Consider the following 18,509-nt stretch of genomic DNA (forward strand, 5'->3'; position numbering starts at 1 on the left):
GAAAGGGATTGATGGACATATGGGCAAAAAATCCACATACATGTATCATGGGCACAGATTTTTTAGGTGATAAGATAACAAACTATAATCCACTTATTAAAGCAAAATAAATGTTTTTACCAATCTTATCTCTACTTTTATATAAAAAACTAACTTGAAAAAATAAAGAATAGTTAAAAAAGTAATGGTAATCAAAAGAAGTTATTTTAAATTAAGAAGATCCTACTTAATAAATACATTAATTTACCAAAATAAAGTAGTAGGTACATAATATATGTAATTGGTAATAAGGTAATAACTATATTTTTTTACATGTCCACCTTTTCTAGAGGTTATTAAAAAGCTTGTGATATCTCCACCGAATTTTTGTTTTTCGGGAAGAAATATTTGTAATTCCCTTTTTGTGAAAAGATATTAGATGCTTCCTTAAATCTGACGTGTTTCTGTTGATCATTCTCATTTCACCCTTTTTATATAGGCACAATTTACACAAAGCAATTTGGGATGCATGAGAAGGATTAGATGAAAAACAATTATTACATTAGACTCAATGGAAAGCTCAATTGGAAATAAAGTTAAGTGATGTCGAAAAAGTAACTACTATACTACTAGTTACTTTGTGTTCGTTACTATCCAATACCCTAACTATCTAATAACAAACCGAGAATTATATATCGTTACTTCGTTATTCTAAATACTTCATTACTAACATTATTTGTTATTACTAATTTGTCTCGGTACTTTTGAATATTAGCCACGCTCTTTCAGCAAATTTCGTTTAACCGAATGATCTCATCGCACACTCAGCAGAAACAATTTATAGTCTTAGGCCGATAAGCGATAAGATTTGTTTATTTAGATTCCTCCTGACTAAATTATAATGGGAAAAAAATTGAATTATTAAGTGGGTGTCCGTAACAATTATATTTTTTATTAGCTAGGTTGACATATTTAAAAAAATATCGATACGATATTACTGTCGGCGTCGCAAGAATATTATTTAGAAGACGGCTATTCTCAAAATATGGACAATTAATTTCGGAGCGAAGAAGTCGTCTGCTGGAAAAAAATGTACAAAATATTTTATTTTTACATTGTAATTATGACCTCTGAGCACGTGTCAAATGTGTTTTTTTAATGAATATTTTGATTCTGTATGTATGTTTATGGTATTGTTTGTAATGCGCATAAGTCCAGTTTTTCAAATTTTTATTACATATTTTTTTGCGTCTCATAGAGTCTTTAAGCATATACCCGAACTACTATACTCGCTAAAACCACACTCAGTCCTAACTGCAAGACGCAAGAGTCTTGGTCTTGGTCTTGCTAAAATTAGGCGGTCTTGGTCTTGGTCTTGCAAAAACGCAAGAACAAGACCAAGACTGCAAGACCAAGACCGATTTTGGGTAACACTAACTGTGGTATTTCAAAAATAGTTTGTATTATTTCCGCTGGCTCGAATATTAAGCTAGCAGGAACGTTTCCAAATAAGATTGGTTTAGGGGTGTAAGATTATCAGAGTGGTTAAAGTTTAGTTAACATTTAAAAAAGAGTTTTTTATTTCAGTTATAAGTACCTAAAGAAGAGTGAATTTGAAAAAAAAAAAGAATTTTTCCCCTTAAATTTTAATCTAACAGAAATATTGACTTTTCATTGAAGGGGTAGTTAACGGGTGAAAAATTACTAAGGTGGTAATAAATTCATAAAAACCCAGCAGAGCACTGTGGTATATCATAAATATTTTTTTTACAGCCAAATTGCTCCTCTTAAGGGTGGTTTGGTGGTGAAAAAATATTAGGGTGGTAATAAATTAGTGAAAAATGGGTAAAAAAATATTACATAGGTTAAATTGGATTCCGTTCATTTGTCCCCGCTAGCTTAAGGGTCCTCCATCCTACCGCTTCCTCACATATCATCCTCAGAGATCATCCTCACATATTATCTTGCTGTCTGAAAGAACTAAAGTAACTGTAGTGCAACGGTAATAGAGAGTCCTATGAATTAAAAACATTTTCCATTAAAAAAGCCAGTATTTGAGTTTAAAAATATTTTATTGTCGTTATAAAGTAAATATATTCCTGGGAGGTTCATGCGTAGAAACATATTTCCAAACAGTTTGCATCTCTGTTTTGTCCATTAATCTAAAAAGGAATGGATTAATTGTAACATTCGTGAAATCTTTATTAATAGCATCCAAACTTTCGCCTGATAACACTAAAGATTCGATATCTGTGTGTGTATAATTTAGCTTTTTAAAGAGAATACCAGTTACGAATGCATCGTCTACCCATAAAAAGGAATTTGATTTTTGCGCTTCGTTATATAGAGCTACTACTACTTCTGGTGTGTAAATAAGAACATATCCAAGACAATACGGTGGATAGACTTCTTCTGGATATTCTTCAAATGTTACCACCCATTTTGACTCGTTTCTGTCTACATGGCTGTCAGTTCTCGTAATACAGTATATGGTTTGTCTATCACCAGAAGGACACAAATCGTAAGTAAGGAAATTTTTCATACTTGGCCAGTTGATGAAGACGTCGTCGTCGGTTTTTAATAAAAATTTCGCATGCGGACAATGATAAACAAAGTATTTAAGAACCGTTACGTGCTTGTAAGTCAGGTTTCTGTAAGTGTCTATAAAATTACCTTGTACAATATCACCAAATAAAGCACTTTCTGCTTCAATCTTTTTCTGTTGTTCTAGAGAACTTGGATCTCCTATTATAAACACAACTTTTTTAGTTTCATCCACTTGTCCCCATGTATCCCTAATTGCCTGCCTCTTATTGAAATTTAAAGGTGCAGAATGAACTACTGTAAGCACTAACACAGGGTTACTTTCGTGGCACACTTGATTTATTATAGAAAAATTAAAGCTGATGTTTAATAGACGATTGTAATCCTCATTTGGTAGCAGGAAGGTCTTTCCATTTAGCAATAATTTTATAGGTTGTAATGTGGTTAACGAATAAATGTCGTTTTGGAACAGCGAATCTTGAAAACTCATTAAAAAAATTATTGTAAGTCCTAAAATGACTAATCCTATTAAACTAAGCTTTAACGCTGGATTAATCTTAGTCATAATTAGTAGGCACCCTGAAAAAAAAATGGAAGATTTAGTTTTTCTTATCAGAAATAATTACAGTTTTATTTTAATAAACACAGCTTAGGTACTACAATATTTGTCAAAACTGGCAAAAGGAATATGGAATCTTTTAACCTCTTGGGGACCAGCGTATCAAAAAATGATTCTATGTACAGTTGGTACAGTCTAAATCACGATGCGCGTCATCTGCGTCATAATAAATGATGTCACATGATACCAACACAAAATATCGAACGAAGGTGACTTTTGACTACTTATTTAACAGTTGCGGTGTTGAGACTTCAGATTTGTTTTTATTATTTACTATAAATATTAATTAAACTCTGTTCATTGTCAAACAAAATTAATGTGATTTAATTCCAAAATGTCACATAAGAAGTGAAGAGATGGTAGCTTCTTTAATTCATTATTTTGAACAGAAACGTGATAATAACGGTCCCATTCTACCGTTGACTGCTGTTGACGGAAGTATGTAATATATTTTTTATATGTTTATGTAAATGCTTAAAATAATTATACATTCTTGTTTTAGCGTGTAGCTGCAACTTTAAATTTACATATTTCAACTGTGAGTTCTATCTCTCAGGTCGTCAAATCTAATACACCTCTAACATTACCACCCAAAATACGCAGTAGGCCTAAGAAAGTTACCAATACTGAAATACTAAATACAAGCGAAATTCGTAATACAATATGGAATATGATCATATACATAACTAAATGATCATATGGGATATTTGATATTCTTTTACGTACTCAATTAGTACCTTCATTGTAAATATTTAAATAATCAAATGTACTGTATCCTTTTATGAATACTGCTTGCTCTTTGGTTTGGTAGTTGTCTTTAGAAGTTGTTGGTTATTATTTTAGTGGATTATTTAGTAGTTACACTAGATTCAACCAACTTACACCTATAAACGATTAATGGAATTCGCATAAACCCTTTCGTTGTAGTAAAAGGCACGGTCAACTGCACTGGAGTTCTAAATAATCTTTATAATTACTTACTTTATTTAGAATATTTTGCAAATGTAATTTTAAATATTATTATTTATATTATATTGTATTTGGCTAATAATGAATGTATAAATATAATGGTTAACCTGCTGTACACTTATTTTGTAAATAACATTATAATACTGTACTTCTGATTATTTAAATTTATAAATCATCATCATCGTCACTAAATTCACTACCGCTATCATTATGTAAGTCTATAATCACTGGATTAATTTCACTAATTTTGTTTTCCCGGATCCATCACTCTTCTATTGATTTTTCACATTTATTTACAGTTTTGGCCCATATTTCTGGAGTTGCAGTTCTAAGAGCTTCTTGCCACATTTCCCTAACTGCATCATCACTGTATCCACTGCATCCAACGTGATTATCATAATACGGTTTACATATACTCCAGATGTGTTCGATGGGATTAAACTGGCAGTGATACGGCGGTAACCGTAGTACTTGATATCCATAACTTGATACAATTTGGTCAAGTATATAAACTTTGGTTTTCTATTACGTTTCGAAATCTCCAGTAACTCTGATTTGAAGGCGTATTCCGTAAAATTAATATTATTTTTAACTAACCAATTTTTTATGCTCGGTACGTTCCACGACTGTTTTGGTTGTTTCTCCAAAATCTCCAAATGGTAAGGTGCATTATCTAAAACTATAACTGATGGTTCACTCAGACTAGGTAACAGTTTCTCCTCAAGCCATTTGACAAACATATCAGCATTCATGTTGTCATGGTTATCAGCAGATTTTGATTTTGAAGAAAAAATCAAACCTGCGTTTTAAAGAATGATGTGAATGATAAAGAATGATGTGTCTTTTGCCTTCATTATCTGTGTGTTTTATTGATTTTATGCTGTCTTGCCAAATTTTTTAAATTAAACCATTTGCAAATATCCATGTCTCAACTAAGTATACGAATGTTGCATTTTCAGATTTAAGTCTAGTATATTCTCTCAAAAATTTAATTCTTTTGTGAGCCAAACTACTCCTTCACATAAAAGTAACCTATTATAATTTTTTTGAATTTAAATCCTAAATCTCTCAACACTTTCTAAAGGCTAGTCCTGTTAATTTCAGAAACTTGTCTTTCTCTTATTTTGGCCAGCAAAGTATCTAAACTGACAAGTTGATTGTTTTCACGCATTCGATACAAAATATTGCGAATTTCAAATGTTTCTCCATCAGGTAAGTCAATGTTCCTAGAATGTTTACGAGTTGTTTTCTTGTCTTCGTGATACTCAGTCACAGTAAGATCTTCTTGAGAATCTCTGACAGTCTTCATTACATTTTTTAGCTTACTTTCACTTATCCCGACTGCGTCACGAACGCGTTGATTTATACATAATAATGACTTTAAAGGTCCACCATTGTCTCTTTCCATGGTAAAGTATTTATGCACATTTGCAATTAATTCATCAATATCCAACTTACGTCTAGGCATGATGGTCCATTGAAACTACACGTTTGAATTACAATATACTGAGTTTTAGATCAATATGACAGAAACTTTCTAACTGTTGTGCTTAAGAGGTAAAATATAATATAACCGTTTACAAACATCCTAAACACATTAAGCAAATAAGTCTAATGATCATTAGGAATGCCGACTGTAATTTAATTATGTTTGATAAATAGTTTAGAAATGGTTGGAAACCGTACATAAACAAATTAAAATGTTTCCCACAATTATTTTATTTTTAGTACAAGTATTTTCATTTGAAAATAAAAAGTTAAACATATTTACCAAAACCCTAACTTTAACCCGTAATCGCAGACGTCTCAAAAACGGTACACTCTAACAGACATATGGTCAATCTAACCACCACTATTAAGATGTTCTATAGAAAATGTCACACCGAGAGTGCAGTACGGTTAATATAGGAATGCACAATTACCGGATTTCACGCCTTGTGCTTGGCGATACAAACAGGTCCAAGTGGTAGTCACAGAACCGTACCCAGATCTCTACGCCGGGCTTTGTTATTTATTATAAAATAATATATTGATAAAATAATTGCCTTCAAGTAGCCAAATAAGAGGCATGAATTTGAATAAAAAGACCTTAAGTTTTTAGCGAGAATTTTATTATAAAACTGTATACTTTATTAAACTAACAAATGTATTTTAAATTACATTTCTTGATAGCTATAAATATACCGGGTGGAACCTCCGGTAACTCGATTTCCGTGCACCCAGCCCAATATCCAAGAAAAACTTTTTCTTTTGTAAATATGTGAAAAATTATCAGGAATGGGAATATCGAAAAAGCTTTGCACATTTTTTAATCCCGGCGATGTTATTAAAAAAACAAGTTGCGCGCTTGAATCACTGCGAAATTTTAACACCTACTATGAAATTTTTTTTTGTGGAAATCTGAATTGCAGTTTTTGTCCTTGTTAAAACATAATGCAGTCTCGCATTTTTTACACACAACATAAGTTTACCTAGTTCCTTGGCATAGCAACCTGGTAGTTTTCAGCGAAACCTTGTGTTATTCCATATGGGATAATAGTTTTCCTTGCCCACGCTTGACCAGATGAGCAGGTATAAGGTTTATAGTGTAAGTTATTTAACATTATATTATATTTATACTTTATTAAACTAACAAATATATTTTAAATTACATTTCTTGATAGCTATAAATATACAGGGTGAAACCTCCGGGAACTCGATTTCCGTGCACCCAGCCCAATATCCTAAAAGCCCATACTCTGATTGGACTGGTAAATGCATTTTATTGGTTATACAGTGTAAAATAATCGAGGTTACTCACAGATATTCAATTAATTATACTAAAGTCGTCCTCTACATCCGAGATGTCGGATTCGCTTTCGCTACTCTTCCCTGTGTTCGCGTGTATTATCAATTGGTCTACGTCATCTTGCAGGTTCTCCGCAGTCCACATCTCAGTTTCCGTTTTCTCAACAACATGAGTGACATAATTGCGCCAATTTTGCTCTGTGACGCGTGCGAAACCGTCGTCGATTAACTGGCGTACCTCGTCGTTTTTAAAAGTGGTATTATGGGTACCTACATATCGCTTAACTTGGTTCCACACCATTTCTATAGGATTCAATTCGCAGTGATATGGAGGAAGCCTTAAAATATAAACATTATGTTGTGAAGCATACTCATCAAGATGATACTTATCGTATTAATCTTTAAAAGCACGCGCTGCTTCTAATAGCTCGGATTTCAAATATTACTCCTCAAAAAAAATTTTTTTTTCTACTAGCCATTCCTTGATTGCAGCTTTATTCCAGGAATTGTTAGGGAATCTCTCTTTACGGGAGTGGTACGATGCATTGTCCATTACAATGACATTCCTGCGACCATTATTTGGTAAATTTGATATTAATGTCTCCTTAAACCACGACTCAAAATATGCGGCATACATTTCGTCGTGATAGTCGCCATAATTTTTCTTTGCCAGAAAAACACGCTGTGTGCCAGGAAGGAAACCTCCTGAAAAACCTGCATGCAATAAAACATATCGTGGACCTCGTTTAGTAGGTGCTTTTAAGCCAGTACTTAATCCTTTGAGAAAAGCATCACGACTGTTTTGTATCGTAGTATCGCACCATTCGTAATTTATAGATTGGCCAACATTAACCCACGATTCGTCCAAATATATGATATTGCAATGGTCTTTTCGCAAACGTCGTATAGTTCTCAAATAATTATGGCGCCAATGAATAATATCCTCTCGCTCCACCATGATGCTTCTTCGGCCACGTTTCTTATAAACAAATCCAATATCTTTCAGAAGTCTGTATAAAGTAGAAAGAGACAACGGCTGTATATTCTCATTACCTTGTATGAAGTTATGTATATGCTTTAAGAATGGCGGCAAATTTTTCATGAAAAATTCACAATGAACAATTCTCCGTAGAATACTTCTTACACCCTCGTCATATGTGAATATTCTAGAATTTGATTGACACACTCGTTTTTTACGTTTTTTTGGTGATTTCAACGTTCCACTCTGTTCTTTTTCTTTTTTGAAATTGCAAATGCTTCTTTTGCTAACACCAGTCATCAACGAAGTACGTCTTACAGCAGCACTTACATTAAGTTGTTCCGTATTTTGTAAGAAACACAACACATTTAACACTACGAGTTTAGCGCAACCGTTAAATAATTCACCGGATTTAAACTTATGGGACTCCATGCTCTCTGTTGAAACTCGGACTAAATTTTGAAGTGTAGTTTCGTTTTCCAAAAGCACTTTCACCCTAAGGATGGGTGGGGGTGAAATAGGGAAAGCTTGGAGTTTATCAAATACTAATTATGACAAACAAGTTTATGGCCATATTTAGGTCATTATGTTAATGATGGTAATTTGTAGCAGAAGTTTTACAAAAGAAATGAAGACCTATTTATAGAAACAACATAACTGTATTTTTAATATTTTACATACAATAGAAAAAATCTAATTTCTATGAAAGAATTGGAAATTTGAATATTATATATAATACTTATCTATAAATAATATCATTTCCAAGTTTCCAAATTCTTTCCTAGAAATTATGTAGGTTTTTTCTATTTTATGTAAAACATTAAAACTACAGTTATTGTATGTTGTTCTTGTAAAGAGGTGTTTAAATGTTACTCTTATGAATATGATTCAATTGTATATCTCATGTTGACGTTTTATATGCAAAATTCATAGTTTTCGTTGTCAATAACTCATCAATGCCTTTTGTATACGTATACATGATATAAAATATTTTACTCGTACTGCCGGCAGATGCATTTTATCCAAGCCGGTCCTGTGAGACAATGAGCAATCAACAGCTGGAGAAAACCGACAACCCTGCGCGTTTATTCTCCATAAGAAAAGCATTGCCGTATCTTACCCGTACTGCACTCTCAGTGTGACATTTTCTATAGTTTACTCCGAAGTATTTTTTAACAAAAATTATATCTACTTTGAATATAAATTATCCTTAGCACGGTAATGTTCAGAAAAAAATTATTAAACAAGTAGGTGAAAGAAATGTACGTTAAATAACATTATGCAAAAATACTATTTATTAAAAAAATGTAACAAAAATGCAAAACTAAGAACAACGGGTTAATGACCTACTGTAGGACCAACTGTATGTCCAACTGTAGGACCATCAACGCCGTCTATGAACAACGGGTTAATGACACATAATATATTTATTTTATACCTAAAATTTAGCAAACTGACCAAAGTGTTAAACATTATGGAGAACGCCAGTGCAGTTTACCGTGCCTTTTGCTACAACGAAAGGTTTTCTGCGAATTTTGTTAATCGTTTAGAGGTAAGTTGGTTGAATGTACTGTACTTGAACATAACATGAAATAAACTAAATGGACAACACTGTATAAAATAGTTTAAATCAAATGAAAGTGATTCATATTATCGACAACAAGAAGCCATTGACACAGTAGTTTTTTATGTAATTATCAATTGTTTGACTTTTAATTTCCTACATATCTATTAGAAATCGTTTAGGTAAAAAAAGTAATAAATAATTTAGTGAATTTTATTGACGTAAAAGGTTGGATAAAAAATTGTTTTCTAAGCAACTTAATATACATAACATATTATGTGTCTTCCGTTCGTGTATGTAAATACATGAAAATAAATAATCTGTAAATAATTAAATAATGTTTGTAGTAACTTCCACAGTATAGACAACAACACTTCTTTCAATCAATAATATTCATTAGATAACTTATTTTAACTATTTTTTAAAACACAAAATTCAGCAAAAGTTACATTGAACTATTTTTTTTTATGTTTTTAGGTATTTTTATATAATGTAGTATTTTTGTAAATCTACGTAAAAAGATTATTTGAAGTTAAACGAACTTGCAGTTAATTACTTAAATATCTTTGTGTAGACTATGAGTGGACTATCTAAGGCACGTGTGGTGCACCCCAGAAATAGTGTCATGCGCCGAATTGTTGGACTACGAGATTGAAAATGTTTCTCGGTGGCTGTGGACGAAAGCTGTGAAATCACAGATAATGTGCAGTTGAGCATATTTATACTCTTCGTAATACAGTGGAACTTGATTATAGCACAGTATATTGCTGTGGTTATAGCGTCATTTCTAGAGGCACTGGTAGAGTACAACGAGGGCATCAAGATTAATGGCGTACCAATAAGTAATTTTCGATATGCAGATGATACTGTTATACTGGCCGATAACATCGAAGATTTACATATGATGCTAAATAGAGTAAATACAACTGGCAACCAATTTGGACTGAAGATCAATAGAAAGAAAACTAAATTTATGGTGATCAGTAAAAAGAACATTCAACATATCGACCTGAATATTGAAGCCGAACGTATTGAAAAAGTACACCGATTTAAATATCTGGGATATACAGTAAATGATAAGTGGGACCCAGATTAAGATCCGAATTGAAATAGCAAGATCCAAATTCATCAAAATGAGAAATCTCTTAAGCAACCGCCACCTAAGCGTTAACCTCCGATGGCTAGCCACGAAATGCTACGTACTCTCTACGCTACTTTACGGAGTTGAAGGGTGGACGTTAACAGCAGCAACTACAAAGAAGTTAGCGGCTCTAGAAATGTGGCTGTATCGACGCATACTGAGAATACCTTGGACAGACAGAGTGACCAACACAGAGGTATTAAGACGAATGGGTAAAGATGTGGAATTGTTAACAACTGTTAAAAGAAGGAAAGCGTCATACCTGGGCCATGTGTTCCGTAATGATAAGTACAGTCTACTACAGCTTATTGTGGAAGGCAAGATTGAAGGTAGAAGAGGTTTGGGCAGAAAGAAGAAATCCTGGCTGAGAAACTTGAGAGAATGATTTCAAATACCAGAACCTGCGAACATAATACATGCGGCACAAAACAGAGAAACTTATCGTTTGATGGTCGCCATGCTTCGGTAGAAGACGGCACATAAAGAAGATAGCGTCATTGAAGGGTCCAGTAAAAAAATGACGCAGAGTGTCGTTATAAAAGAGGTAGAAAAAAATCAAATTTTAACGAGGCAATATTTTATTACAGCATTATTTATTATTACAGCTGCATTTAGGATAAAAAAATTAAAAAAAAACATATCATGTATATAAAACTTACATTTTTTATGAAAAATTTCTCTAATGCTAAAAAAAGTCAGTTATTTTCTTCTGCAGGGTTCCGAAAAATAAAGATTTTCTGTAGTGTCCTTAATAATCTGAGCTGCTTGTTTGGTAGCTGTGGATGCCTTCCTAAACTGGTAAAACCTGGATATGATCTCAGCAGCTCTAATTGCTTCTTGGATTGTAGGACCATCAACGCCGTCTTCTTCTTCTTCACTATCTTCATTAACATCCATTTCCACATTTTGCACTTGTTCCACAATTTCTTTATCACTTAAAACTTGAAATGTTTCTACCTGATGGTCTACTAAAATGTAGGAGTCAAGATCAGTTTCAAACTATCTCTGGTTTACATTAAATTTTTGTATCTACTCTGACAAAGGCATTTCGTCATCCTCGTCAACATCCTGAACATTGGGAAAACTACAGTCAATTTAGCTTGATGAAAGCACTTAAAAATTGTCACAGATGTAACCGCACTCCACGCATTGTCTAAAAACTGAACTACACGGTAATGGTAATGTTCACGAGTTCATCATTGTCCATACAAAAAATCATCTTTTCAAAGGCTGTTTCCGATAATGGCACTTTAAACTTCTTATTACTCCTTGGTCCATAGGATGCAAGACACTCGTGCAGTTGGCTGGTAAGAAGACTAGGTTGATATTGGTCAAATTAAGCTTGGGATGGGCTGCTAAGAGTTGCGTTAGATGCGTTAACTAAGAGAAGAATTTTTCTCTTTTTTGAAGAGAGTTCCTTGTCCCACTTTCTTAATTCTTCTTCAAAAATAGCAGAAGTCATCTACGCTTTTTTATTGGCCGTGTAGTTTACAGGCAGTGTTTTTTCTATTTTTGAAACATGTAAACTTTAACCAATATCCAAAAGCTTTCTTTTCTCTACACATGTCATGTTTGCACAAACAAAAGCCGTGACATTTGTTTTGAAAGCTTTCCACCGACACATTTTTGATTTTTGAAAGTTTGTCTGGCGTTAATTTGTAAAAGACAACAGTTTCATTGCCATTGAAGATATCTTTATCCTTGCATGGTTGCTTTAGTTGTGGCCATGTGTTTTGTAACCAATCACCTGTCACGTTCTAGTCCACACATTTTGCCTCTCTAACAATTTAGGAAATTGAGTGCCGGGCACTCAATTTTCGATCTAGTCAGGCGTTAGATCATGTGAAATCTTCACCAAACAGTTTTGTGAACTCTGTAGCTTTCTCCTTTAAAAGTGGCATGGACACAGGAATATCAGAACTGCGATATTGCTTGAACCATTTGAGTAAAGCTGAACCTACATCACCACGAACGCACTTCCTAATCTTTTTAACATTTTCTCCGTCTTCATTAATGGCTTTCAAAATTTTCTCCTTGTTTTTTAGGATTGAGCCGACATTCGAATTAACAAGTCAAAATTGCCGCAAAATTTTTCGACCACTTTCAAATGCTCTTAACACGCACTTTATCTTTAATATGCAAAGCCTTCCTTTTAGTATTACAACTTGCCATATTAAAAAATAAAAAGGTAATTACTAAATTAAAATCTAAAAACAAAATCAGTCGAACACAATTTCACGGTAGCAAAAATGTCTCAAACTGACTGTTCTGAAACAGAAAATTTGACTGTTAGGATGGCACTGATAAATGAGAAATTATAGAATTGTCAAGGTCACCTAACTGTACACAGAAGGAATAATCGGGCTTTCTCACATTCTTGGAAGGAACAATGCAGCAAAGCCGGAAACTATTCTTCATAAAATAAAAAACTACAACCTACTATAAAATTTTATGACGCTATAGACGAGGCTTACTTTATTTTTAGCCGATAAAACCGGGTTTTCAATAATGTTATCGAATAGTCGGACGCTCAGCCGGCGAGGAGAACAAATTCTATTTTGCCAATTCGGCGGCTGAGTGAGCCAGCACACACAATCTGGACACAAGTCCCAAATCCTGCAAAAGTAACTTAAGTCAATCATAGGGAGAAAAGCTCTTCTAGCTACCCCTAAAATAAGGTGGCTTCCAGTTCCATTACCCAGGGCATCCAAAGTAACGTTCAGTACAAAGCCTCCACAATCGTTATGTTCTGCAATGGGGAGGGGCGGTGGGTTATAACTTGGGGGTCAAAGAGGTGTCTGTCAAACAGCAGAGATTAAAAATTGAGGATAAAACACTATGGGACAGAGCTAGAAGTACAGATATACGACGTAGATGCAAGGTGGAGAACATCAAGGACTGGGTAAAAAATATAAGAGTAGGATGGAATGATCATATAAGCCAAATGACAACAAATAGAGTAGTAAAGATGGCAAGACACGGTTCTCTAATAGGAAGATGATCAGTAGGATAACCACAAAAACGATGGAACGACAACTTACTGGAGTCACATTGAAAAACAGAGTTATGTCTACATAAAAAGAAGAATACAGTCATGTTTACATAAAAAAAGACGAAGAATAATAATATTATTATTGTAGGATCTTCTAATAGATATAGCCATAGACATAAGCAGAAACAATGGGAAAATATATATCTCAACACTGCTAATAAATCAAATATTCACTATTATTGCATACATAAACACCTTCCCAAAGCATTCCTCATCTTTCATACCCAGTTGCCAAATTCTGTAAGTCTATTCTACATACATCCAAGATGGCGGAAAGTAAAAATGTGCCGTCACCTCTCTCTGTAGTAAAAGAGGTAGATTTTGAAGAGAATACATTTAAATGTTGTCAAACTAAGCCTAATAAAATACTCGTTTGTATAGTATGTGGAAATAGTTATCACATCTCATGTGCTGTGAAAAACAAAGTGAAATTCTTCAAGATAGGAGATTCACGTGTAATCTGTTGCCAAAATAGTGATGGACAACCCATCGAATCATTTAGTGCCATAGCGGTAGAAAATCAGTGGTTAAAAAGGCTGTTAGCTGAAAAAGATGATAAGTACAATTTATTATTAAATAACAATAATTTATTAAAATCAAATAATGAACACTTGCTAGAAAAATTAAATTTATTGAAATCAGAAATAACCAGAACCAGAATCTCACAAAAACCCAACTCAACTGTTAATGAGGGTTTAATAAAAACTCAAGGTAATGAAGATAAGACGGCCAGTGTCCAGTTGACTAATTCTAAATACAAAACAAACAATGAAACTGACTCAAATAAAAATTTTAATGATAAAAACACCAAACATGTTGAAAGGAATTCCAATATACAGGGCATTTCAAAAATTACTGCAAACAAATTAAATGCACAATTAATGGAAATTCAAACCAAACAAACATGTGACTACATTACAAATTTAGTTGTTGAGAATGAGGAAAGCACAAAAATAAATCTTAATCATATCACAACAGGGGGTTCAGAGAATAAAGCCGACGATGAAGGATATCAGATTGTGACAACAAGACGCAAGAAAATAATGGGAACTGGAATTGGTGATAAGGATTTCTATGGAAAATCCGAAAAACCAGACAAAAAATTGTGGCTATTCATCTCAAAAGTTCCGGATAGTGTAAATGAGGACCACATCAAGAATTTCATAATAACTAAGACAAACTGTGAGAATATACAAGTAAAATTGTTACCAACTGACCATAAAAGAAGGGATAATCAATGTTTTATGATAGGTGTACTACCTGACTTAAGGGAAGAAATTTACAATCCTGCTTTTTGGCCGAAAAAAATTGGCATTGAACGATTTAACTTTAGGTTAGGAAGAAGATTCTTAGATCGAGAGCATCATAATAGAGGTCTGTCAACTGGAGAAGATAGACCAGACTCTTTTTTAGTCAAGTAAATCCAAGAGAAACGTTACTTTTATCATCACCAGACAGTTGTTTAAAAATATTGCAACTAAATGCTCAATCTTTGACAAATAAGTTACTCAAACTTGAAGTCTTAACATTGCAGGTAACACCTGATATAATTTGTCTATCAGAACATTGGTGTACTGAAGAAAACATCCAATTTATGACCCTGAATGGATACAACATCGCCTCTTATTTTTGTCGAAAGTTCCATCTCCATGGAGGATCCATCATCTACATCAAAACTGATATTAAATTCAAAACATTAGATGTCTCTAACTTTAGTGAAGAAATGGTGTGTGAGTGCTGTGCGATTTCTCTGTTTATAGCCAATAGGAAAATTTGTGTTATTAGTGTTTATCGTTCGCCATCAGGAGAAGTTCAGAGTTTTCTGTGTAAATTACATAATATATTGGAGCTATGCAGTAAGTCATATCATGATATTTATATTTGTGGGGATCTAAACATTGATTATCTTGTCATGTCTAATAATAAGCAATCCTTTAACGAGTTTTTAGTAAGTTATAATCTGAGAGTCACATCTGAGGCTCCTACAAGAGTTTTCGTAGATAAAGTAGGTAAAACATCATCTACAAAATTGGATTACATATTGACAAATATCGAACCACATCTTTATAAATCAAATGTGTTCGAGGGTCACTTCAGTGACCATAAAGTATTTTCACTTAGTGTAAATTTGCAAGCCAATAAAGTATCGAAAAAAGATAAAAAACCCATCAGTTACAGGGATATGTCAGATGAAAATATGCTGATGTTTAAAGCAGGGATTTCTTCTACAGTTTTTGATGAAGTTTATTCACAATTGAATGCTGAATATGCCACAAATTCATTTGTTAGCATTTTAGATTACAATCTAAATTTATATTGTCCAATAAAAACACGGTATAAAGCACACAAAACAAACAAGGCTACATGGGTAACAAATGAGGTAAGACACGCTAGTGAAAAACTAAAAAATTTACACTGGATAGCAAAAAATATAGGGAGTCTCGAGTCTCAAGATACCTATAAACAGGCAAAAAAAGAATATAATTCTCTATTAATAAATACTAAAAAAAACTTTCATAGTGACTTAATTAATCAATCTTACAATATACCAAAAACAGTTTGGAATTTAGTAAACAGTGAAACTGGTAGGCAAAAGAACAGGTCTGATATTATTCTACATTATGATAATAAAATTATTACCAAGTCTTGTGATATTGCTAATTCGTTTGCCTCATATTTTGCTACAATTACAGAATACAATATTCAAACTCATTTTGGCACATCGTTACCTTCTTCTTGTACTACCTCAAAAATGTGTAACAAAACATTTTTCTTTTTACCGGTAACTCCAATTGAAATAAAAAATACAATCGATCAACTAAAAAATAAGCCTAGTACTGGTATTGATAACATATCTGTAAAAATAATAAAACTGATAAGTGATCATATATCGATTCCTTTAACCCATTTAGTTAATCTCTCAATAACAACCAGCCAATTTCCATCCATATTTAAAATGGCAAAAGTTATTCCAATCTTCAAAAAGAATGACCCTCATGATATTTCAAATTATAGACCAGTATCTGTCCTTAGCATAATTTCAAAAGTAATAGAGAAGGTTGTATACAACAGAATGTTAAATTTTATAGAAGAATACAATTTATTAACTCCAACCCAACACGGCTTTAGATCAAAAAAGTCAACGCTCACGGCTGCATGCAGCTTGTTTGAGCGTATTTATGATGAATTAGATAGTAGAAACCACGTGGCAGGACTATTTTTTGATCTATCACGTGCTTTTGACTGCTTAGATATAACATTTATTCGCAATAAATTATATAACGTTGGTTTTAGAGGGATATTTCTAGAATGGATAATAAATTTCTTAAGTGACAGGAAAAGTGTTGTTAAGATGAAAGAATCAAGCTCAGAACCATACACGACAAATAAAGGAGTACCACAGGGATCCGTGCTGGGACCATTATTATTCCTAATTTTTATTAATGACCTACCAGATCACATAAGGGCACTTATAATATCAATGTTTGCTGATGATACCTCGTTAATAGTCTCTGCACGTACACTAGAGGAATTAAAAATGACAATGAAGACTGTTGTTGACTGCTTTATACGCTGGTGTAATACCAACAGACTAATATTAAACATTGACAAGACGCAAATTATTTATTTTCATTCATACAACTCATCTAAATATGACTATATCTTAACCATCCACGATAGAAACAATATGTTATCTTCCACTCACTCTACAAAGTTTTTGGGTGTATTCATTGATTGTAATCTCAAATGGTCAGAGCAAGTGAATTCAGTGAACATGAAATTGAATAAAGCTTTTTATGCTATGTCTAGAATTAAAAACACACTACCCATCTCGGCATTAATGAACGTTTATTATAGCCTTGCTTACAGCCACATGTGCTACAATGTAATTTTTTGGGGGAACTCAGTAGATAGTAACAAAGTGTTCATTAACCAAAAAAAAATTATCCGTAAAATTTTTAATTTGGATTATCAACAGTCTTGTAAACCAGTTTTTATTAAACATCAAATTTTAACTTTCTACTGCCTATATATCTATAAATGTTTACTTTATGTCACAGAGGAAATCAATACATTTCCAGTAAATTCAGACAATCACTACTACAATACAAGAAGTGCTGAATCTTTACGAGTTCCTAAGCACAGAACATCCAAATTTCAAAATTGCTTCAGATATATGGGACTGACCTTATACAATCATTTGCCAAAAACTGTGAAAGAAATACCACATATCTCTAAATTTAAAAAAAATGTTAAAGATTTACTCTTAAGAAAAGCATATTATTCTATAAATGAATATCTTGAGGACAAACTGCAATAGCTTCATATTTTACTTGTAAAAATGTTATTTTATATATTTTATGTTTTGTCAATTTCTTTTACACTGTGAATATTGTATTATACACACTAATGTTTTTTATACCAAATTCTGTAGTGACGTATCCTATACATTTATTTTGAATGTCTTAAAGGATCAATAAAGATGACTATGACTATGACTATTATTACAAGATTAAAACTAAATCATAAGCGTTTTCCCGCTCATGTATATAAAATGAAAATTATAGACTCACCTAACTGTTCTTGTGATAATAAGACGTTGGCAGATCAAAACCATACATTTTTCGAATGTCTTAAATATGATAATGAAAGAACCTCTTTAATGTCCTTATTAATTCGACTACTGTTTCCTCAACCAGCCAACGTTTCAACCCCTCTCGCTTGTTTTGATTGAAATGTTTACGATTTATACGGTAACTTTGTAGTAAAAAGAATGGACTTCTGTCCATACACACACTATATAGGGATTACATTCAATTTCTGATAATTTAAAAAAATATATATTGTGTGTTATCTATAAAGGTGTCATTTTTG

At 32.9% G+C, this 18,509-nt stretch overlaps 1 protein-coding gene across 1 annotated transcript; it reads right to left on the reverse strand.

Annotated features, from left to right (window-relative positions):
- Positions 1–1,717: 1,717 nt before the first annotated feature.
- LOC140449656 (beta-1,3-galactosyltransferase 5-like) lies at positions 1,718–18,509 on the reverse strand. Its single transcript, XM_072542937.1, has 2 exons — positions 18,209–18,509; positions 1,718–3,102 (listed from the first exon to the last, which is right to left on the reverse strand). Exon 2 carries the CDS (start codon positions 3,086–3,088, stop codon positions 2,060–2,062), a length of 1,029 nt encoding a protein of 342 aa, XP_072399038.1. The 5' UTR covers positions 3,089–3,102; positions 18,209–18,509; the 3' UTR covers positions 1,718–2,059.

The sequence above is a fragment of the Diabrotica undecimpunctata genome, chromosome 9 (assembly GCF_040954645.1).
Source record: "Diabrotica undecimpunctata isolate CICGRU chromosome 9, icDiaUnde3, whole genome shotgun sequence".
Lineage (NCBI taxonomy): Eukaryota > Metazoa > Arthropoda > Insecta > Coleoptera > Chrysomelidae > Diabrotica > Diabrotica undecimpunctata.

What these genes read in the sequence shown, in the direction of transcription:
- LOC140449656 (XM_072542937.1), bottom strand. Translation starts at nt 3,088, where the DNA reads ATGACTAAGATTAATCCAGCGTTAAAGCTTAGTTTAATAGGATTAGTC.